Raw genomic sequence first — 23,474 nt, 5'->3', positions numbered from 1 at the left:
GTCACAAGCAGGGAGCTGGATGGGAAATGGGGCTGCTGGGATTAGAACCCGCACCCATATGGGATCCGGGTGCTTTCAAAGAGAGGACTTTAGCTGCTAGGCCACCACCCCAAGCCCTCCAACTCGCCTTTTAAATAGGTTGTTAAAAAGAACATTTAGAGAGTCCCGCTGTAGGCATTTCTTGAATGCATTATTATTATTTCAAAATTAAAAATGCATTTGTCATTTCTGTGGCTTCAAGGAAGGTCTTTAGCTTCCAAATCTTCCCACCTTTGAAAATGAAACTCAGAAGAGGCTGCCAAGGGCTGGGTTAGGGTTCAAGGCATACCTTAAACAATGGGGGTGCTCAGAAGCTGGGAGTCCAGGGCTGAAGTCCGCAGAGGGCCGTGGGGAGAGCGTGCGTCCCAGAGCTCCTCCTCTGATCCCACCCCCGCCCTGGATCCCCATGCCGCCTCTGCCCTTTGAACCCTGGCGGCACACGCGGCTGGACCCTGGGGGCTGCCATCGGCATGCTGCGGCTTTTGGCGTCCGGCTCAGCCCGCGGACTGAGGGCCCGCGTGGACGTGCGTCCCGCCGCGGGACCCTGCCACCCCAGGTATAGCTCCAGTCGCCGGGCTTCTGATGGCCCCCGGAACCTGCCCCCCAGCTCCGAGGTCGTGGCCCGCTCGGTGGGCGTCTGCTCCATGATGCGGCTGCCCCTGCAGACCTCCCCCGAGGGCCTGGACGCCGCCTTCATCGGGGTGCCGCTGGACATTGGGACTTCCAATCGGCCGGGGGCGAGGTAAGGCGTGAAGGACCAGGGTGAAGGATGCAGAGAGAGGCGTGGGCGGCTCTCATCCGTAGGAATTTGGGAGTCCTGAGCTGCAGCCCGGCCGCGGGCCCACGCACGGGGGAGTTGTGCGTCCTAGCCGGTGTTATAGTGGCATGTGCTTGCGCTGCGCGTGGAGGATTTGTGATTCAGCTCAGCTGCCCTGCCGCTGACCGTACTGCTCTGGTTTAGGAAAGTCATTGTGGATTGAAGGTCTGCCAGATGCGGGGAACTTTGCCTGGGTCATTCGTCTCTCGCAACGGCAGCATCAGGCGCACAGCTTTATTATATCTTTAGAGATGAAGAAATTGATGAGGCCATTTCTTCAATTGATGATGAGTGGGCTGCTAAAGCCGTGCTTGGTGAGACAGGTGTCATGGCACAGTGAGTCAATCCACTGCCTAGTATGCCTACATCCCAGCTCAAGTTCTGGCACCTCTGCTTCCAGTTCAGCTTCCTGTGAAAGTATCCTGGGGGGCAGGGTTGCACATAATGGCTCAAGTGGTGAGACCCTGCCATCCATGTAGGAAACTCCTGTTCAGCCTCCACCAGGCTCCTGCCATCAGCCTGACAGTTCTGGCTGTTTCAGCCACTTGGGAAATGAACCAAGGGCTGAAAGATTCTCTGTCTGGCTCTCTTGCTCTTTCAAATGCAGACTTTTTTCTGTGTCTTCCACACCGGGGCCCAAGGCTTTGAGCTGTCCTGGACTGCTTCCTTAGACCACAGGCAAGGAGCTGTAAGGGAAGTAGAGCAGCCAGGATATCAACCGGTGACCACATGGGATCCTGGCACAGGCAAAGCGAGGACACACTGGGCCCACAAATAAAATTTAAAATGATGCCTTTCATCTATTTTTTATTTATTACTTTAAAAAGAGATTTATTTATTTTTATTGGAAAGGCATATATTCAGAGAGGAAGGAAGGAAGATCTTTTGTCTGATGATTCACTCCCTAAGCGGCTGCAACAGCTGGTACTGTGCTGATTTGAAGCCAGGAACCTGGAGCCTCCTCCAGGTCTCCCACGTGGGTGCAGGGTTCCAAGGCTTTGGGCTGTCCTCAGCTGACTTCCCAGGCCTCAAGCAGGGAGCTGGATGGGAAGTGGAACTGCCTGAACTAGAACCGGTGCCCATATAGAATCCCAGCACATGAAAGGCAAGGACTTTAGCTGCTAGGTCACCACATCAGGTCCTCATTTTTTTAATATACAGCCCAGCTCAGTGCTTCTCAGGGGAGGGGTGTGGCTTTTGGGCCCAGGGGACATCTGGTTCTGTCTGGAGGCAGTATTGGTTGTCACAGCTTGGGGACAGGTGTTGGTGACCTCATGGGGGTATGGCCTGGGATGGTACTGCCTAGCAGTCTCCAGGAGTCTCCTGCCCCATGGCAACAGAGCCAAAGCTGAGCAACCTTGGCCTGGGGACCCTGACAGTGTCTGCAGGTGCCTGATGCCGGTATCTTCTTCCTGCAGATTCGGCCCCCGACGCATCCGGGAGGAATCTGTGATGTTGAGGACAGTCAACCCCAGCACCGGTGCCCTCCCCTTCCAGTCCCTCATGGTCGCCGACCTGGGCGACGTGCATGTCAATCTCTACAACCTTCAGGACAGCTGCCGGCTCATCCGAGAGGCCTACCAGAAAATTGTTGCCGCTGGCTGTGTTCCTCTGACTCTGGGTAATGGCCCCTTGCCAGCCAAGTGTGGTCCTCCACATTTGTGAGCTTGAGTACACCTGCATCTTCAAGGCTGACCACCAGGGAGATGGAGATCGGGGTGGGCAGTATGCTTATAGCCCCCCTGGGATGCCTGCATCTTGTGTAGAGTGCAGTTTGAATCCTAGCTGTTTCACTTCTGATCCAGCTTCCTGCTAATTGCACTCTCAAAGCAGCAAGTGGCGGCTCTAGGACTTGGGCCCCCTGCCTGCCCCAGGGAAGTTCTGTGCTCTTGGCTTGAAGCCTGGCTCAGCCTGGCTGTTGCAGGCATTTGGGGAGTGACTCAGTGCCTGCCAGATCTCTGTCTCTCTCTTGCACTGCCTTTCAAGTACATGAAAAATAAACCATCAAAAAAATGGATATCGTTGCATACCAATATCTTCAATTTGCTGTAGGTTAATTGAAAATAGTGTTTACAGCAGGGAAAAAGAAAGAGAACATCTTTTAAAAGGAAATGTATTTATTTGAAAGACAGAATGAGAGAGAAAGAAGAAGACAGATCTCCCATCTGCCCACATACTGGTTGAAATGTCTATAACAGCAGGGATGGGCCAGGTCAAAGCCAGGATCCTGGAATTCCATCCAAGCTTCTTACATGGGCAACAGTGGCCCAAGTACTTGAGCCACCATCTGCTGATTTTCTAGGCTCATTCGCTCTATTGAGAGTGGAGCTGCCCAGTCCTGGAACTGGCTCTCCAATTTGGGATGCCAGTGATGAGGATTGTGGTTTAATCTGCTTTGATGCCATGATGCCAGCCTAGAATGAGAACATTCTAATTAGTTCTTTTCAATCCCTGGGGGAAAGGATCATTAACATTCAGCATTAGCTTGGCCCGTGAGCCAGGCGGGATTGCATGTGAGGCACGTGGCTTAGTGTAAGATGGAAGGGATGTCAAGAATGTTGGAAGTCAAAAGGCATTTTTTTTTAACCATCTTCATTGGAAGAAAGAAAAATAAATGTGATGTTATTTCTATTGCTTGTCATATATATGTGTATATATCTATATATCTATGAGAGCAATGAAGCATTACTGCCTTTTCCTTTGGGGTCAGGCTCCCACATAGCTTAGAACATCGTAATTATTGATGCATCTCTCTAAAACAATTAGATGATTTTGCTGATCATGATTTTTCTTTCTACATTGACTTAAATTTTGTTTGTTTATTTGAAAGACAGAAAGAGAGAGTGAGAAAGCTTGATTTCCCATTCACTGGTTCACTTCCAGATACCTGCCATGGCCATGGTTGGACCAGGATGGAACCAGGAACTTGGGACTCAATCTGGGTCTCCGAGTAGGTGGTGGGAACCGACTACTTCATTCATGACGTGTTGCCTCCTGGAGTATGCTCTGGTAGGAAGCTAGGACTGGAAGCAGAGCCAGGCCTTGAACCCGGGCACTCTGATAGGATATGCAGGTGTCCTGGGCAGGGTCTTAAGTGCTGGCCCACTGCACTGACTTTAGTTTTCAAAATTCTTGTACCAAAAACGTATTGATTTTGGGGCCAGCATTGTGGTATACCTGGTTAAGCCACTGTTTGCAGTGCCTGCAGTGCCAGCATCCTATACATGTGCCATTTCAGGTCCTGGCTGTTCTACTTCTGATCCAGTTTCCTGCTAGTGTACCTGGGAAAGCAGTGGAAGATGGTCTGATTGCTTGGGCTCCTGCACCTATGTGGAAGACCCAGAAGAAGCTCCTGGCTTCTGCCCAGTTCAACCCCAGCTGTTGTGGCCATCTGGGAAGTAAACCAGCAGTTGGAAATTCTCTATTTCTTCTCTGTATAAAACTTTGCTTTTCAAATAAATAAAATAGATCTTAAAAAAAAATTATACTGGGGCCTGGCATGACAGCCTAGTGGCTAAATTCTTGCCTTGCATCCACCAGGATACTATATGGGCAAGTTTGTATCCCAGCTGCTCCATGCCTGTGGCCTGGGAAAACAGAGAAGGATGGCTTAAAGCCTTGGGACCCCACACCCAGGTGGGAGACCTAGAAGTTCCTGGCTCCTGACTTTGGATCGGCTCAGCTCTGGCCATTGTGGGCACTTGGGGAGTGAATCAGCAGACAGAAGATCTTTCTGTCTGTTTCTCCTTCTTTCTGTAAATCTGCCTTTCCAATAAAAAAAAGTCAACAAATCTTAAAAAAAAATTCTGATTTTGAACATTGGATTTCTGAGCAGAGAGATCTTCCATCTACCTGTTGGCTTACTCTGCAAATGGCCATGACAGCCAAGGCTGGGCCAAGTCAAAGCCAGGTCTCCCACACGATGGCAGGAGCCCAAGCACTTGGGCCATTCTGCTGCAGGGAGCTGGGGGGAAGTCTAGCAGCCCGGACTCACTGCTGCGCCAGTGTCTGCTCTTATGGTTTTGTTCTTTCAGTCCAGTTGGGTGGATTTAAGATTGTACTAGGGAATCACCTTATCCACGTTCCATGTTTTCTTTTTTCCTCTTTGCAGGTGGAGATCACACAATCACGTATCCCATTTTACAAGCGATGGCAGAAAAGTAAGTTTGTTTTTTTTTCTTTTTCATTATTTGTATTGGAAAGGCAGATTTGCAGAGAGAAGGAGAGATGCAGAGAAAGATCTTCCATTTGCTAGTTCACTCCCTACATGGCTGTAATGGCCAGAGCGGAGCCAATCTGAAGCTGGGTACCAGGAGCTGCTTCTGGGTGTCCCACACAGGTACTGAGTCCCAAGGCTTTGGGCCATCCTCTGATGTTTTCCTAAGCTGTAAGTAGGGCACTAGATAGAAAGTGATGCAGCCAGGACATGAACTGGTGCCCATATGGGATGCTGGTGCTTGCATGTGGAGGATTAGCAAGTTGAGCCATTGCACTGGTTCCCAAAAATGTAATTTCTAAGGGGCTTGACCTACTGAGGTTTAATAACGCAGGAATGGGACCAGTGCTGTGGCATAGAAGGTGCCACCTGCACTCCCAGCATCATACGTGGGCATTGGTTTGAATTCTGGCTGCTCCCTTCCAATCCGATTCCTGGTTACTGTGATGAGAATGGCAGCAGGAGATGGCCTGAGGTCTTGGGCCCCTGCACCCAGGTGGGAGACCCAGAAGAAGCTCTTGTCTCTTGCTTAGGACTGGTCCAGCTCTGACTATTGTGGGAGTGAATCAACAGGTGGAAGACCTCTCTCTAATTCTCCATCTCTCTCTCTCAAAGAAAAAAAAAAAAAAAAAAACAGAAAAGCAGGAGTGTGGTCTCCGTCTCTCTCTCTCAAAGAAAAAAAAAAAACAAAAAACAAAAAAGCAGGAGTGTGGGCGTGAGTTGCTTGCCACTGGATACCAGCCGGTGACAGGCTTCTGTTACTGGGAATGAAAGATTATTCCTGACTGTGAGTCGGAATGAAGGTCGCCCTCCAGGTGTCTCTGTCAGTCACTGGCTTGATACCCACACCGTGTCTAGGAGCGCCTCTGGTCCCTTCTGTTGCCCTGGATCTGCTTGGCTGTGCAGGCTCGGTGTTGGCAGCACCTCTGTTTGTGGAAGATGAGCCCCGTTGAAGGCACAACTCTCCCTCACTCCGGTTTTGCCTTCCCAGTAGAAAGGCATTTCATAAAATGCAGGGAGAATGAGTGACACAATGCATTTATTTTGGTGCAAAATCCTTGCTTTTTTGTTTTCTGTGAACTTTTTGAAGACTCCCATATGCATTGATTTCAAAATTGTTTTTACTGAAAATAAATGTATCTTTTAATTCCATTTTGCATGAATGTTTCATAAGTTGATTGATTGATTTGAAAGGCCAAACAACTGGGGCAGAAATCATCTGCTGGCTTCCTTTCTTCATCTCTCTCTCTCTCTTTCTAGATTTATTTCTTTTTATTGGAAAGGCAGATTTCCAGGAAGAAAGAGAGAGAGAAAGATCTTCCATCTTTTGGTTCACTCCTCCAAGAGCCAGGAGTTTCTTTTGGGTCTCCCATATGCGTGCAGGGTCCCAAGGTTTTGGGCCATTATCCACTGCCTCTCAGGCATACAAACAGGAAGTTGTGTCGGAAGTGGGACTTGACCTCAGTATGGAAGTAGGTGTCCCTGGTGGCAGCCTCATGTGCTGCGCCCAAACACCTGCTCCTTTTTCCAAAACAAAGACAAATACACAAGTGTTGCAGAGGAGCTTGCTGAAGGGTTGTGTTCTCCTGCGAGGGCTGTCTTCCCAGATAGTGAAAAGACTGCTCAGTGCTGGCACTCAGCTAGAGCTGCAGCCACTCTGGCTGCCTTCCTTTGGGAAGCAATTGAAGGGCCAAGATGGGGAGGCAGCTGCAGGCTCTGCATATAAGCAAGGCAAATGCTGGTTGGGGACAGGTGGACACAGGGATGCTGGCCTCCAGTTGGGTTGGTTGCAATGTTTACACTGGGTTGTAGCTGGCAGGGCTTGATGGAGTTTATGGAGACAGAGCTGGGTCAGAGCTGCTCCCTGGTGTCACAGCTAGAGAAAAGGGCTAGGTTGTTGGTCCAGCCTTTAGCCAAACTCATCTCTGAGTCTCTGTGCCTCACTCCTGCCCCTTGTGCTCTATAAGGGAAGCCAATTCTGGATGCTGGGTGCCCAGAGGCAGCCAAGGCCCTTGTGTTTTTTGCTGCTTTACTTCTGGAATAGGAAGACAGAAGCCACTTGCCTGGCGGCTGACTGCTGCCAGCTCTTCCCTCTTGGTGGCCTGTGGACTGCTGTGCTAGGGCCCTGTTGGGAGGTCAGGTCCCTGAGCTCTGAGGTTCCTGCTCATCACCAGGCATGGCCCCGTGGGGCTGCTGCACGTGGATGCGCACACGGACACAGCCGACAAGGCCCTGGGAGAGAAGCTGTACCATGGGACGCCATTCCGCCGGTGCGTGGACGAGGGCCTCCTGGACTGTCGGCGTGTGGTGCAGATCGGCATCCGGGGCTCCTCCATGACCTTGGACCCCTACAGATACAACAGGAGCCAGGTGATACTTGGAGTTCCCTGCCCTCTGCCCCTCAAAGACATTTCTCTCTACCACTTGCTGTGGCTGTTGTGGATTCCAGGGGTTACTAATCGAGTGCAGAAGGAGGGGGATGAGAGGCTGAGTTTGCAGCAAGATGGTTGAGTGGAGCCAAGAGTGAGGAGGTGGATGAGGTCTGTAGCCGGGGCACGGAGACCAGCACAGAGCAGCCCACCTCTTGGCCTTTGTTAGCTTGGAAAAGTAGGAGTGAATCTGAACTTAAGGGGACTTGCTACTGTCTTAGAAACTCTTACATTTGTTATCATTTTATTTGGAAAGCAGCGAGACAGAATTCATTCATGTGCTGGTTCACAGCCAGGGCATGGCCAGGCCAGAGTCAGAAGCCAAGATCTCAATCTCCATCTCCCACGTGGGGAGCAGGGGCCATTACATTACATTGCTGGCTGCCTTACAGGGTGTGCATTTGTGGGAAGCTGGATCAGAAGTGGGCCAGTGCTGTGGTACAATAGGATAGGTCACCGCCTGTGATGTCAGCATCTCATGAGCACTGGTTCGAGTCCTGACTGCTCCCCTTCCAATCCCAATCCAACTCCCTGCTAACGTGCCTGGGAAAACAACAGAAGATGGCCTAAGTGCTTGGCCCCTGCCACTCATGTGGCAGGCCCGGGAGAAGCTCCTGACTCTTGGCCATTGTGGCCAGCTGGGGGTAAACCAGTGGATGGAAGATCCCTCTCTGTAACTCTACCTTTTACATAAATAAATCAAACTTAACTTCTTATTAAATGGACGTTAAAAAAGGCGGAACAGGGACCTGGAGCCCGGGCCTTCTCGGTGTGGGAAGTGTGTGTCCCACTGTGCCAAGCACTCACGCTAAGCTGCTGCCTGCCTCTTCCTCCTCCTCCTCATAGCTACTAGCACATACTCCCTGGGGAACACAGTGGACAAGAGCTTGGTGGAAAGGCCCAATGCCTGGAAGAGGCTGGCTGGAGCTGCCGTCTGCTCCCTGCTCCTCCTTCCCACGGGGCCCCGCCCGGCGTCGCCTGCACCATGGGCACTGCGGTTGCCTCCCCATGGCCTTGGCCTCCAGCCCTTCCACCCCTTCCTCCCCAGGGCTTCCGGGTGGTTCTAGCTGAAGACTGCTGGATGAAGTCGCTGGTCCCTCTGATGGCGGAAGTCAGGCAGCAGATGGGCGGCAAACCCATGTACCTCAGCTTTGACATCGATGCCTTGGATCCCGCCTACGCCCCAGGGACGGGAACCCCCGAGATCGCAGGGCTCACCCCCAGCCAGGTAAGAAAGCTCCATCGGTGGGGACACCTCATACCGCAATCTCCTGTGACTTGGGAGGAACCAGGGCTGGAGTTTCAAAGCAGAGCACCTGGGCACTGAGGGTCTGTCCCCAGAGCCAAGTGTAGGTCTGAAGATTCCCTTACTGAGGGGGGCCTGCTCTGGGCAAGGGCCTCTCTCCTCTCTAGGATACACTGCTTCATTTGGTCTCCTTGCCTCTGTCTATCAATAGTCAGTTCATGGAGACAATATTTAATTTTTCTTTGAATGGCAGTTACAGAAAGGATAGACAGAGGTTTTCCATCTGCCGGCTCATTTCCCAAATGGCATCAATGACTGGAGCTGGCCAGCCCATAACCAGGAGCCTGCAGCTTCCTCTGGGTCTTCCATGTGGGTGAAGGGGCCCAAGCACTTGGGCCATCCTTTGCTGCTTTTCCCAGGCCACAAGCAATGAGCTGGATGGGAAGCAGGCCCGTTGGGGATTAGAACCGGCGTTCATATGGGATCCTGGCGCATGCAAAGTGAGGACATTAGCTACTAGGTTACTGCACTGGGCCCTAGGGCTAGATTTTTAAAAAGCACATACAGTGGGGCATTAAGAAAAAAAGTATATTTCGGGGGACAGCACAAAAGCCTAGTGGCTTTCTCTTTGTAAATCTGACTTTTCAACACAAATCAATAACTTTTTTTTATTATTATTGTATACACACACACATTTGCTTACTTAAAAGGCAGAGAGAGAGAATCATCTATCCAGTGGCTCACTCCCAAATGTTTGCAGTGGTCAGGGCTGGGCCAGGCTGAAGCTAGGACCAACAATTACATCTTGATCTTCCACATGATTGGCAGGGGACATTTTCTACCACCTTTCCAGGTGCATCAGCAGGGAGCTGGAGTGAAGTGGGACAGGCAGGACTCGAACTGTTGTTCTGATATGGGGAACCGTATGCAGGTGTTGGCTTGACCTGCTGTGCCTCAGTGCTGCCACACCTGCCCTGCCCTGCCTTGAGGAATTTCCCACAGTTCTCATCCCTCTGCTTAGCATCAGCCCTCTGGGCTTCTTGCCTGTGGGGTGGTGGCCTTTTTCACACAAGGCCCTGCTCCTCCCCTCACTTACCCTGCCCTTGGCTACATCCAGCTTCCTGCATTTCTGCTATCATTGGGTCTTTGCCTCCATTCTCCCCTCTGCCTGGATTATCCCGTCCCTTCTCATGCACTTGTCCTGTCCTTTGAGCAAAGTGTTCCCACCTGGGGGAAGGCTCTCCCACCTCCTTAGGCTGGAGGTCTGGCAGTCCGATGCGTATGTGGTTGCTGGCAGTCCGTATGTGGTTCTTCACTGGGTGGAGGGCGGGTGGCCGTTTGTCACGGATGGGCCTCTGGGGCTGCTTCTGCCGGCCCCTGGTCACCACTGACGACTGTGTGGGCACTCCGTCTTGATCTCGGACAGGCTCTGGAGATCATCCGGGGATGTCAAGGCCTGAACTTGGTGGGCTGCGACCTTGTGGAGGTTTCACCACCCTATGACCCTTCTGGTGAGTAGATCGCAGCCGCCGTCCCACCCATGGGCGGCTGTGTTGCTTCTCCTCTGCCTGCTGTGTAAAGAACAGATGGGCTAGCCTTCCGCACCCTGGGGAGCTGCTGAGTGTCTCACGGTGGAGAAAAGCAGCCCATTAGTGTACCACTCCCGGATGTGACCTAATTAGTCCCAAGACTCCCCTGGGAGGTGGTGAAGTCAGGAGCTTCCCCACCAGTCAGTGTCGGTCTGGAGACAGGGTGGCAGAGTTCTGTCCTCTGCCAGTATCTGGGAAGTGAATTTCCAAAGCATATGTATTATTTATAGAGTTAGCTGGATAAGCAGATGTAGCCCATTAAATAGAAATGCTTACAGAGTTAGGCCCACCAGCCACTGAGAGTAGTTAGTATGGTAGTTGGTATAGGTCATGCCATTTTTATTTTTTAAGGGTTTATCTGAAAGGCAGAGTGGCAGAGAGAAAGAGCTTCCAAACTGCTGGTTCAATCCACAAATGCCACAACAGCCAGGGCTGGGTCAGGCTGAAGCCAAGGGCCTGGAACTCCATCCAGGTCTCTCGCATCGTTGGCTGCCTTCCCAGGTGCATGTGCAGGGAGCTGGATCAGAAGTGGAGTTGCAGAGACTCCAGTATGCAATGCTGGCTTTACACATGGTGGCTTAACCCGCTGTGTTACGGTGCCAGCCCAGGGGACACACTATTATTGTAAGTTTTCCATTGGGAAGAGTCTTGCTTGAGTGCACAAAGATGTACTCATTTGAGAGGCCCCAGCAGCTGCGACTGGGCTGGGTTGGTGCCTCAACTCAGTGCAGGGTTCCTGTGTGAGTGGCAGGGGCCCAACTCCCTGTGCTGTTCCCTGCTGCCGCCCAGGGTGGCCATTAGCAGGAAGCTGGAATCGGGAGTGTAGCTGAGAGAGGAACCCAGGCAGCCTCTTCACTGCTGGATCAAACTCCTCCCATGCCATTCTGCATTCTAGAATATTCCTTCCAGTGATGCTTGGTGGGGGCAGAAAGCCAGGGAGGGGAATGGAAGCTACGGTTCAGGAGAAGCACCAAGCTGCCTCTGCAGGCTGGTTTATTTGTTTGTTTTGTAGGAAACACAGCACTCCTGGCAGCCAACTTGCTGTTTGAGATGCTATGTGCCCTCCCCAAAGTGACAACCATCTGAGTCGCAAGAGCCTCCAGACGAAGCCGACTGTGTTGCTAACAAACCCTCAAGAAGTTACGAACTAGCAGTGTAAGTCCCATGGAATTCGTGCCAACAGAAACTCGTGGTGGACATGTTGCCACTGGCTGGACCATCGGCGTGCGAACTCTCAGCTGCAGGCTCACATTTCCAGAGTTGCAGCCGAATTAAAACCAAGGAAGCCTTCCTACTGCTTTCTCCCTCAGATGACGCATGCTAGGTAGGGTAGGAGAAGGAAAAGAGGATGGAAGAAGGTCATTCAAGGTTATCTGAAGACTAGAGGACCGAAATAAATACAACGCATGAAATGTTTCTGAAGGAAGTCTATTGCTAGGGGACTGACACAGCTGCCCCTTTGGGGAACTCAGAGCTGCATCTAGGTTTTCAGATCATTGTGAGCATAAATTAAAAGGCTTCAGGGCCAACACTGTGGTGTGTGAAGCTGTTGCTTACAATGCCCACAGCCTGTGTGAGTCCCAGCTGCTCCGCTTCTGATCCCGCTCCCTGCTAATGCACCTAGCAAAGCAGCAGCAGCGGGTCTAAGTGCTCGGGCCCCTTCCACTCTTGTGGAGATGGGGATGGAGCTCTGGGCTCCTGGGCTTGGCCCGAGTCAGCGTAGTCATTGTGGCCATTTGGAGAATGAATCAGCAGATGGAAAATCTGTGTCTCTCTTCTCTTTCTGCTGCTTTAACACCTAGGTTTGAATGCTGGCTCTGCTCTTGGTGAAACAAACAAACATCTGGATGGGGTCAGTGGAGTGGCTTAGCAAGTTAATCCTCTACCTGTAATACCAACATCCCATATGGGAGCTGGTTCGAGTCCTACCTGCTCCACTTCCAAACTAGCTCCCTGCCTATGGCCTGGAAAAGCAGTGGAGGATGGCTCAAGTTCTTGGTCCCCTGCTTCCATGTGAGGGACATGGAAGAGTCTCCTGGCTCAGATTAGCTCAGCTCTGGAAATGGTGCACATCTGGGAAGTGAAGCAGCTGGAAGATCTCTACCTCTCTCTTCTCTCTGTTAATCTCTTCACAAATAAAAACAGATCTTAAAAAAAAAAAAACAACTGGAGGTTTTGCACCATGCTGTATTAGGCTAAGTCTCTACCTATGATGTAGGCATCCCATATGAGCACCAGTTCATGTCCTAGTTGTTCCACATCAGCAGTGGCCGAAGTTCCAGCATCCAGGCTGTGGTCAGGCCAGCTCCGGGTGGGGGCTGGGAGGCGCTGCAGGGGGAAGGGAAAGTGGATCCTTGCAAAGAAGTTTCCTGCTGAGAAGCCTGGGAGAACACACCCCAGATGTCTCCTAAACCAGACCACAGCAGTCAGGCCTCTGCTGAAATGACTGCCTTCCTTGCTCCTGGCCTGTTTTGTGCCACCTACTCTTCCAGCCCGTGTGGCCGCCATGCCAACACAGCCGGTTCCTGAAACCTGTGGCTGAGCTGTATGCACTGGCTGGCAACCACCTGCCGAGATACAGGCACACTGCACTTTGTCGCAAATGTATCCGCAATGAGATCATCATCCTGGGACGCAAGAGCCTCCCTGTAACCATCACACATTAAAATAGTTTATTTCCGATTCCAGTCTGTAAATCTTAAAATGACATCAGCGTCAGTGTTCACAGTACAAAAACAAAACCAACAAACCAAAGCCCAACACATAAAACAGACAATTTGCTAAGTTAACTTGTTTGTTTCCTAAGAGAATCCAAAGTGCAAAAGGTCCACCCGCTTTCCAGGTCTGCTCCCGCACGATGGCCGGCTGGACAGGCCGTGCGGGCGTGGCAGCTGGTGCAGTTTGTTTTCAGGGGACAACGACGAGGGGTACTGCGTGTGAACTACAGCTCCTCTCTAAGGGTGGTTTGTGTGAGAGAAGTCGCTATACTGAGAGCTGGTGTCTAACCCCTACATCCCAAGTCAAACAAGCCCCTGAGAACACAGAGAGGGCTCGCTGCCTTTTATTTGCATCGGGGAGAAACTGCTGTATTGATGGCAGCTGCTCACTGGGGACAAAAGGGCACCAACGACCAAAGGGCACCAACACAAATGGGCTGCATGTGAGGCGGGGCACTGACTCGGGTGGACACCACGGCCAAGCTCTCCCAGTGCCCGGGGACGGCTATGGGGCTGTGGGCATCCGCCACGGGGCTGTCCTGCTCACGCAGTTGCTCGTCGCAGCCAACACCCTCTGTAGCAGCTTGGTGGTGCAAATCATACCTGAGCAATTAAAAAAAAATCACTTTCAAAAAGGGGTGGGTATTCTCCATGGACCTGGTCCGGGTCAGTGTTTGCCCGTCTGCTAATGGGGTGCATAGTCAGTGGCAACCAGAGAACCCCACTAAGGTCGATTCTGGAAGACTAGAGAGCTGCCCCGCCACGTCTGAGGATGATGGTGGCACTGGCTGAGCAGGATGATGGCTCATATGTCTGACACAGAGGTAAGCAAAGTCCATGGAAACAGCTGGGAGGAAGGGTGCAGATGGTGTGTTCCATGGAGAAGTTCCCACGGGTCCTCACAGGGACACACCTGCCAGCCTCCTACAGTGTCTGCAAAATTTCTGCTGGGAACTATTTGCCAGGAACACCATCAGTCCCGTAGCCCACGGTCCTTCCCGAATGCAGAAGGAAGGCATGGCTGGCTGAAGGACAAGGAGCTTAAAGAAAGCACATCTGGGGAAGCTTTGGGTTTTCAGGGGATTAAGTCAGGAATCTCATTTGTACCAAAATTACGAATAAAAGCCTACCACAGAACCAAAGCAGTATTCCTGTAAGCTGTCGGGTTCTGAGTGACCCAGGGAGTGATGTGGAGACGGGCATTTCAAGGAGCCAAAGAATTCCTTGACCACTGCTAACTGGGCCAGTGGCCCGGAGCCACAGCGCTCACAGCGAGAACCCTAGCGAAGTGGTTTCTTCATTTTAAAATAAAGCTACATACAGACTCCATGAAAACTAGCAATTTCTCGGCTCAAATAATTTATTACTTAACCACTGTAGCTTGTTATTAAATTATTCAGGATCCAAGTGGCTTAGTTTAAAGCAATTATGATGAAGGGGACAGGAACCGAGGAACCGTCCTATTACTGAACTCACCCTTCCCCTCCTGCATGTGAACAGCTCGCTCTTCGGCAGGGGTCCCGATGCCACTGGTGCTTTGCCCATAAGGGAGGGTACCCACGCCATCTAGCTGACGGCTCTGGGGTCCACACGAGGGAGCTCAGCAAGCCAGCTCAGAGGGTGAGATCTGGCGAGGTGGTTCTAAGAGTCAGAACAATCAAGATGAGACAAGCCCACCCACGCCAGCAGCGGGAAGGAAGCCTTGGAGAGACAGGAGTCTAGAACCAATCTCGGCTCGCTTGTCACAAAAGACTTGAGGATTCGGCACTTTGGGGGCTGCAGTGTTCAAAATATGACCGGTGAGAAATCGCAAGACTCTTGATTCGAAGACGTGTCTGGGATGTAGCTGGGTGGCCATGGCAGGCTGAGGAGGTCTCCCAGTCTGGCCCCCGGTGGCTGGGTCTTTGCGACGGCTCATCCCTGCACTCACAGAACTGAGATCCTGATTATGGCTCCTGGTATCCGTACCCCAAACCGACAGAGGCAGAAAGGCATCCAAAAACATATGTGCGGATGGTTCCGCATCACTATAGTACTGCGTGCTGTGCAGCCCCTTGCCCTGGCAGATTTGGGGCTGCAGGGCGCTGGTGGGGGTATAGGGAATGCCAAGGGGACACGGCTCCGAGGGTCACAGGGATGCATCCCCTTGGCCACTGCCCGGCTCTCTCTTCCCCTGCCTTGGGAAGAAAAAACCAAACTCTCCTGTAGAATATTTCCTTTCTTTGAAATATGTGGCTGCTGACAGATGATTGTGGGGGACAACACCCCCGAAATACGCTCTTTGCCACGTTAGCCCAGAGCCAGCATCACTGCCTGAGAGACTGCTCGGACTCAGGCCTCCTTGCAGGTGCAGGGTCTGGAAGCTCCTGGGGGCTGTGTGCTGTTGACAGTGTGCGCCATGGCAGAAGCGCGGCAGGGACCGGGTGGGGAGAGGCTGGGCGAGGCTCTGGCGGTGGGTAAGCGACCCGAGCTGCACCATGGGCTCCCGCGGCTCTGTCTAGGCACTGTCCCGAGCCCCGGGAAAGGGTGGTGTGAGCGCGTGACAGGGACAACAAAAGAAGAGGGAGCAGCCGTCTGTTTTAAATAGTGCAGCATTCAAATGAGGGGAGATAAACCCGAGGGAAGTGCTTCCAATCTAGGGAATTGAAACTCACTGGTGTCTTTGACTCCTGGGTTGGGACAGGACACAGCACAGGGTCCTCTGCCTTGGCTCTAAACCTAAAACCTACACTCTGCTCGGCCGGCGGGGGGCGTCCTGAGGAGACCGTGGGCCTCTGACCGAGTCTCCGCAGCTCGGGGCTCGGTCCGCAGTCAGTCTAGAGCGGGCCAGGAAGGGATGTAGAACCTCTGCAGGGAGCCTTCCAGCAGCCGCTCCATCCACAAGGACAGCTTGCTCAGTTTCCCTTTGATGGGCTTGGAGCCAAGGCCACAGGAAGACTTCCCGCGAGCGTCCCCTGGGTGCAGGGAGGAGTCAAGGTCACGGCACGCCCCCAGCGCTTCCTCTTCTTCCACTGTTTTTTGGGGCTTGAAGAGGCAGAAGTACTTCTTGTGGCCATTCAGGGCCAGGACGTACCCAGTGTAGTCCCGTTCCATGAAGTGCTTGTCGTACTGGTTCGGGATTGGGGCTGCATCCTGAGCAAATTCTAACAGGTACTCCAGCCACTCCCGGTGCTTGTCCAGGCTCAGGAAGGAGAAGTGCAGGCAGCTACTCCTGCGGAGGCGACACAAGCAGGGCTCAGGCAGGGACAGAACCACCCCAGCCCTGGTTACTTCCTATCTGTGCTGGATGTACCCAGGACACGAGACAAATGACGTAGGCCTGTGGGAGCGGGGGAGCCCACCACAGCACCCACAAGGCTCGCCTCGCCCACTGCCCACGTCGCACTCAGTGTCTGGCTTCTGGAAAGCACACAGGGGCTGGAGAGGAGTCAGTTTCCTGACAGCGGTCAAGGGACAGCACCAAGTATGTGTTTCTGCCCAGAACCCACAGAACACGCAGGCTCGGGGCGGGAAAGTCACAGCCAGCATCGCCCCCACGTGGTCACACGGGAGAAGCACAGGAGTCCTGGGGCTCTCGACTCCCACACGCACACTCACCCAGTGAACGAGTAGACTTCCAAAGCAAACTTCTGCAGCAGGCTGGTCTTGGTGGAGTTGGACAGGATGAGGACCACGTTCATGTGGCCTGGCCGCAGGCGCACTAGGTTGCTGGTGTATGTGATGTCTGTGAGCTCCGTCACCTCCACAAAGCCTTTTTTAGGGATCTTGCTGTGGAGAAGTACAGAGGAGCTGAAACGTCACCAGGACAGACGAGTGGCATTACTTTGAAAAGGAGCAAATAGAAAAGGCTATGCTCTCATTAGACTACCTGGATGCCATTCAATGTCATGGGAGTCTAACAATGTGACAGCAGTACTGCATCCTGGCCTACAAATAGCCTTTCAAAAATCATTAATTGATGGGGCTAAACCATGGCTCAATAAGTTAGTCCCCGACCCTCGGGCGCCAGCATCCCATATGGGCTCCGATTCTGGTCCAGCTTTTGCACTTCCCTTTCAGCTCCCTGCTTATGGCCTGGGAAGGTAGTAGAGGATGGCCCAAAGACTTGAGCCCCTGCACCCACGTGGGAGACCTGGAAGAGGCTCCTGGCTCCTGACCAGCTCAGCTCCAGCTGCTGTGGCCATTTGGGGAGTGAACTAGCAGACAGAAGACTTATATTTCTCCTCTCTCTGAATCTGCTTTTCCAATGAAAATAGATTAAATTTTTTAAACAACTGAGAGTAGTTCTTTGGCCTATGACACGCAGCAATGGAGGCAGTGTGGGGATCTGAAACTCAGTTTTGGAAGACAGTAGGGCCATTCCCTCTGCCTCCGCATCTGACCGTTTGCAACGTCAGGTTTTGAGAACCTGAACACAGTTTTCTACCAGACAAGTTACAGCATCAACGACCAGTCACAGCAGTCTTATGATTATGGAGAGAGTGGAGGATGCTACAGCAAACAATATGCTGGCTATAACCACTCGCAGTAAGGCCGACCTGTCCCTCCATGATGCAGCCACAGCAGCCGTACACTGGGCCGACTTTTCAGCCAACGCACATGTGTACTCCACCCACACCTCAGCCATTCTATGGGAACAACTTTGAGGAGGAGCCACCTTTATTAGAATTAGAGTTAGGAATTGGGCCTGGCGGCAAGGCCTAGCAGTTAAAGTCCTTGTCTTGAATGCGCCAGGATCCCATACAGGCACCAGTTCTAATCCTGGCAGCTCCACTTCCCATCCAGCTCCCTGCCTGTGGCCTGGGAAAGCAGTCAAGGATGGCCTAAAGCTTTGGGACTGGCATAGCACTGGCCATTGCGCTCACTTGGGGAGTGAATCATCGGATGGAAGATCTTCCTCTCTGTCTCTCCTCCTCTCTGTATATCTGACTTTGTAATAAAAATAAATAAACCTTAAAAAAAAAAAAGAAGTTAGGAATCAATGTTGACCACATCTGGTAAAAAAATGACAGTGTTACATCCTTTAAAAGCAACAGATGGCAGCATCATGAATGAAACAGACTTGGCAGGACCAATGGGTTTTTTTGCGTCAGTGCAATCGGATGTCTCCTCCACAGGCGGAGCATCCTTGTTAAAGGGGGCGGGACGCGAACTGCTGTGGATATGGGGATTTCGGAACATGCGCACATACATACGCAGAGGGCCTGGAGTGCACCTTGCTCCTCCCATATCTCAAGCTCAGAGGCGGAGGCGACTGCATACAGTATCTTTAGTGTGCCTGCACTGTATGAGGTGCACAGTTCTCTCTTGGGCATCACACAGGAGGCTCAGGAGGAGTACGATTTTGAATTTTGCATGATCAAATTAGGGATGTTCCACCTGTGTGCATAGCCCACACACAGGGGAGCGCCGTGGCTGGGCACGCTGTGGATCCCAACGCTGGGGAAACAGATTGTGGGCACTGCCAGAGAAACCCACCACCAGCACAGTGCTAAGGTGCAGTGAGGGAAAGCCAGCACCGCCTGTGGCACTGGCATCCAAGGTGAGCACCGGTCCAGGTTCTGGCTGCTGCACTTCTGATGCAGCTCCCTGCTAACTGCCTACGAAAGCAGAGAAACATGACCCAACTGTTTGGGGCTCTGTCACTCACATGGGTGACTGGATGGGGTTCCAGGCCCCTAGCCTGGTCCGGCCCAGTCCCTGGCTGTTACGCCATGTGGGGAGTGAGCCAGTGGATGGAGGATCTGTTTCACTGTGACTCTGTCAAATAAATACATACATCTTTAAAGAAAGAAAGGAAAGGAAAGGAACCTGTTGCTCTCTTTGGTGAAGCTTGGCTCCGTCTTCCCGGCCTTTTCCGGGGCTTCCTCCTTGTCGGGAGGGCTGGCCTCTGGCTCGTCGGTCGAGTCACTGAAGTGAGAAGAGAGGCGTTTTTGAGAGGCGTCCGAGCCCCCATGCAGGTGTGGGCCTGGGCCCCGGGGTGGCCCCGAGAGGCCCGCCGCTTACCTGAACGCCTGGACGATGACAGTGCCAAAGAGGATGAAGAGGGCCGAGAAGATGAGGGACAGGAGGGGCATCATTTCCCGCCTGTAACCATAGCAACAGACACCATCAGCTCATCAGCTGGGGAGGTACCAAGGGACCCACCCAGCCCAGGAAGCTCCCACCCCATGAGCAGCTCCTAGCTTCACACGAACATGCTGCCTGAGTGTGGGGCAGCCAGCAGCCGTCTCCTCATACTGACTCCCCGTGTCGGTCTCGGAGTCTGACCGACAGGCCACGCTGTCGGTCCTGCATTGAGGAGACAGGAGAGGGACAGGGAGGGGTCATCACTGTCCACATGGAGGCGCTCGCCGATGCTCATCTGTCAGGGCCAAAATGTCAGGGAAATGATTTCTTCAACTGCACTGATTTTTTTTTTTTTTTTTCTGGCTAGAGTAATCGCAATGTGGCCCACAGGAGTAGAGCAGGGAGAGAAAACCAACATTTTGAGACTTCCCTGGGTCCGGGGTTTCCCAGGCCTCATTTACTCCCAAGCACCCATCAAAGCCGTGCCGCCTGCAGGGGCCGAGCTGGGTGCCAGGAAGTCCAGGCATCAATGACAGGTGCCTGTCCTCCTGGAGCTCAGGGTCACACAGGGTGTGTGAGTGGGACTCGTTCCTCCGCTGCACTCACAGATCTGTGTACCTGTACATGGGCAGCCGCATGGGCCTTGGGAAGTGCCCAATGGAAGGGACTCTTCCGGCCTCTCCGGTCTGCGTCTGCTGGGGAGACAGGGGATCCTTTCTCAACCAGTGGGAAAGTCAGCAGACATTAAGAAGTAAAGTGGCGGGCCTGGCACAGTAACCTAGTGGTGAAAGTCCTTGCCTTGCACGTGCTGGGATCCCGTATGGGCTATGGGTGCCGGTTCTAATCCTGGCTGTTTCATTTCCCATCCAGCTCTCCCTGCTTGTGGCCTGGGAAAGCAATAGAGGATGGCCCAGAGTTGTGGGACCCTGCACCTTTTGTGGGAGACCTGGAAGAGGTTCCTGGCTCCTGGCTTTGGATCGGCTCAGCTCTGGCCGTTGCAGCTCTGTGGGGAGTGAACCAGCGGAAGATCATTCTGTATCTCCTTCTTTCTGTACAGCTGCCTTTCCAATAAGAATAAATAAATCTTAAAAAAAAGTACTAAAATAAAAATTTTTAAAAAATAATCTTAAAAAAATAAAAAGTGAAGTGGCAAGGAGAAAAATGAAGCAATGGCTGAAAATGTATATACACAGGCTGGGGATGTGGCGTGGCAAGTAAAGCCATTGCCTGCAGTGCCAGCATCCCAACTGGGCCCCAGTTCAAGTCCTGACTGCTCCACTTCCCATCCAGCTCCCTGCTGGAGTGCCTAGGAAAGCAGCAGCAGATGGCCCAAGTGCTTGGGCCCCTGGGAGACCCAGAAGAAGCTCCTGGCTCCTGGCTCTGGACTGGTCTTGTTAAAGCCATGGCAGCCATTTGGAGAATAAATCAATGGATGGGAGATGTCCCTGTCTCTCCTTTCTCCCTCTGTAGTTCTGCCTTTCAAATAAATGAATTCCAGTGTACATCACATGAACATTAGAATCAAAGGATGGACTTTTTCCGAGAGAAGAGCCGTGATGACATAGTTAACAGAGAACCTGCCCCACCGTCTTCCTACCAGTTGTTGTGCAACATGCCATCCCAAAAGTCCGAGATGTAGTCCGAAGCAGAGTAGAACCACCGGAGGAGAAAAATCTAGGGAGAGAGAAGACAGTCAGGACTGGAGCCCAGCACGGCGGGGCGCCTCTGCCCACAGCCCCCTCACAGCATGGCGGGGTGCACGGGGGGGGGGGGGGGGACCTCTGCCCACAGCCCCCTCACAGCACAGCGGGGTGCATGGCGGGGTACCTCTGTCCACAGCCCCCCCTCACAGCAAGGCGGGGTGCATGGGGGGACCTCTGCCCACAGCCCCCTCACAGCACAGCAGGGTGCATGGCGGGGCACTGCCCACAGCCCCCTCACAGCACGGAGGGGCGCCTCTGCCCACAGCCCCCTCATAGCATAGCAGGGTACATGGCAGGGCACCTCTGTCTGCAGCCCCCCCTCACAGCACAGCGGGGTGCATGGTGGGGCACCTTTGCCGGCAGCACCCCCCTCACAGCACAGCGGGGTGCATGGTGGGACACCTCTGCCCGCAGCCCCCTCATAGCATGGCGGGGTGCCTCTGTCCCCAGCCCTGTGAGCCCAGGGACCCTCCCTGACCCAGCTGCCTTGGCCGCAGTGCTCACAGGGGCAAGTTCATCGGTCAGGTCTGGAAGAACGGCTTCAGAGGAGAGCAGGCCTGGGTCTCTGCGCAGCTGCTCGAGGTAACCCAGCAGGACGAACTGATCATTCTCGCTGCCAGTCCAGGGCTCGTCCAAGGTTTTAAAAACCACCCTCCCACCTGTGTTGCGTTTTTCTAAGATGGATACCTGGGAGGGAAGGAAATGAAAGCCGTTAGCAGTGTCGGCAGCCAAAGCTGGAGAAGATGGCAAAAAGGGCCTTGGGAAGTCAGCAAGAAGCTCACACACAAATACTGCTGAGTCTGGAAGATCTGCAAGCAACTGGAACCTTTCTGACTACAGAAACAACTCTAATGCTTACTTCCTAAAGCTCTGCTTCAAAGCTGATGCTCTTCTTCCTCCACAGACTGTCCAATGACCTCTAACTTAATATTGCAATGAAGAGATTCCTGGAAACTGGTATTGTGGCACAGCAGGTTAGACCACAGGTTAGGGGGCTGGCATCCTGTCTGGCTACCGGGTAAAGTCCTAGTTGCTCCACTTCCCAACCATCTCCCTGCTAATGTGCCCAGGAAAACAGCAGAAGATGGTCCAACTGCTTGGGAGACCAGGATGGAGTCCTCAGCTACTGAAGCCACCCAGGGAACAAACTAATGAAAGGAAGCTCTTTTTCGATTTCTCTACCTCCTTCAAATAAATAAACTAACTAACTAATTAAAAAAAAAAAGAATAAAGAAACCTCTGTATTCTTCGAGAGAGATTTTTTTCATGAGTACCCAAGTGGTGGAAACCAGCAGGGCAGAACTGCGTGTTTCTGCGGGGAGGAATGCCAGGGGAGGGGAGAGTCAAGGAGGAGGAAGTGAGCGAGCAGGAGTCAAGCGTTGCAAGTGCTATCATATGACACCTGGCCTGCAGAAGCTGCGGATGGTCTCGGGCCTCGGGTCCTGCCTCAGCAGACCTGCCACACGAAGAACTGGCGAGAAGCACAGGTCTCAGGATGGCGACCCAGGCCAGCCGGGCAGGGCAGGAAGTGACCAGAAGACACTGTCCCAAGGCTAGGTCTGTCACCACAGGCCTCAGACACGCCCATGTTTCTTGGAGTCTAGTCGACCCTCCCCGGGTGGAAGGAAGCAGACCCCAGTGCCCAGAGCCTGGGACCTGGAGAGAACTTAGGGCTTACCCCTGATCTCCCTTGGAACTTCTCGCTGTCGGGGAGCAAGGTGCTGGCGAACTCTGGCTGCCTGCTGCTGTAGACGTGCACGAACCGCACCGTGTCTTGTGTGTTTGCCAGAGCAAAGGACAGGAAAGCCTCAAACGGCTTGCTTGTTGTGGAAGCCTCAGCGGTCAGTAAAACCACACAGTACCTGCACAGCAATGAGAGGAGACTTCAGAGCCCACCCCAGGGACAGACCAGACCTGAGAAGAGACCTCAGAGCCCACCCCAGGGACAGGCCCTGCCCTGCTGCCCCACAGAGCAAATGCGGCCTGCCTGGCAACTGCGCATGCCTCCAAGGAGAGACTGTTCCCAGGTCACGTCCCGCTTTTCCAGCTGGGGGATGTCCTCCTCAAACCAACCTCTCTGCGCTTCGGAATGCCTTTTCGGACGCTGGTTACTTATGTGTGTGTGTATATATATGTATATTTTCAAGATTTATCTATTTTTATTGGAAAGGCTGACCTACAGAGAGAAGGAGAGACACAGAGAAAGGTTTTCCATTTGCTGGCTCTCTCCCCAAATGCCTGCAGTGGCTATATGTGATCTGATCTGAAGCAAGGATCCAGGACCTTCCTCCAGGTCTCCCACATGGGTGCAGGGGCCCAGGGCTTTGGGCTGTCCTGTGCTGCTTTCCCAGGCCACAAGCAAGGAGCTGGATGGGAAGTGGAGCAGCCAGGACACGAACTAGCGCCCAAATGGGACGCTGGTACCAATAGGAGGAGGATTAGCCAATTGTGCCTTCATGCTGGCCTCTGGACATTGGTCACTTGATTCCTGATGCAGATGGGCCTTCAGATACTGTCTAATGTAGTCATTCCACCATGGGGAGGGCTGGCTGTGCTGACCTTAATCCAGAAGCTACTGGGCCTCACTCTGAAGGCTCCAGGGGTGAGTCCAGCCATTCATTCATGTATTCCCCAAGCACTTATAGTGTA

At 52.8% G+C, this 23,474-nt stretch overlaps 2 protein-coding genes across 2 annotated transcripts in view; one reads left to right on the top strand and one right to left on the bottom strand.

Annotated features, from left to right (window-relative positions):
• The first annotated feature begins 509 nt into the window (after nt 1-509).
• On the top strand, nt 510-11,422 carry AGMAT (agmatinase). The gene is made up of 7 exons (XM_040987673.1): nt 510-781; nt 2,275-2,477; nt 4,968-5,016; nt 7,247-7,442; nt 8,550-8,729; nt 10,174-10,258; nt 11,349-11,422. The coding sequence occupies exons 1-7, from the start codon at nt 510-512 to the stop codon at nt 11,420-11,422; spliced, it is 1,059 nt and encodes a 352-aa protein (XP_040843607.1).
• A 3,778-nt stretch (nt 11,423-15,200) lies between these two features.
• DNAJC16 (DnaJ heat shock protein family (Hsp40) member C16) overlaps nt 15,201-23,474 on the bottom strand; it is a 31,519-nt gene continuing 23,245 nt past the window's right edge. The window contains exons 9-15 of the mRNA XM_040987949.1: nt 22,504-22,687; nt 21,330-21,512; nt 20,720-20,796; nt 19,060-19,140; nt 18,865-18,963; nt 16,651-16,821; nt 15,201-16,264 (exon numbers count right to left, since the gene is read on the bottom strand). Of these exons, the coding sequence (XP_040843883.1) occupies nt 15,865-16,264; nt 16,651-16,821; nt 18,865-18,963; nt 19,060-19,140; nt 20,720-20,796; nt 21,330-21,512; nt 22,504-22,687 (1,195 nt within the window). The 3' untranslated portion in view covers nt 15,201-15,864. The remainder of the gene's footprint in view (nt 16,265-16,650; nt 16,822-18,864; nt 18,964-19,059; nt 19,141-20,719; nt 20,797-21,329; nt 21,513-22,503; nt 22,688-23,474) is intronic.

The sequence above is a fragment of the Ochotona curzoniae genome, unplaced genomic scaffold, assembly GCF_017591425.1.
Source record: "Ochotona curzoniae isolate NIBS_2020 unplaced genomic scaffold, NIBS_Ocur_1.0 contig_4792, whole genome shotgun sequence".
Lineage (NCBI taxonomy): Eukaryota > Metazoa > Chordata > Mammalia > Lagomorpha > Ochotonidae > Ochotona > Ochotona curzoniae.
The sequence above is the reverse complement of the archived record's forward strand: the minus strand, read 5'-3'. Positions and strand labels throughout refer to the sequence as shown.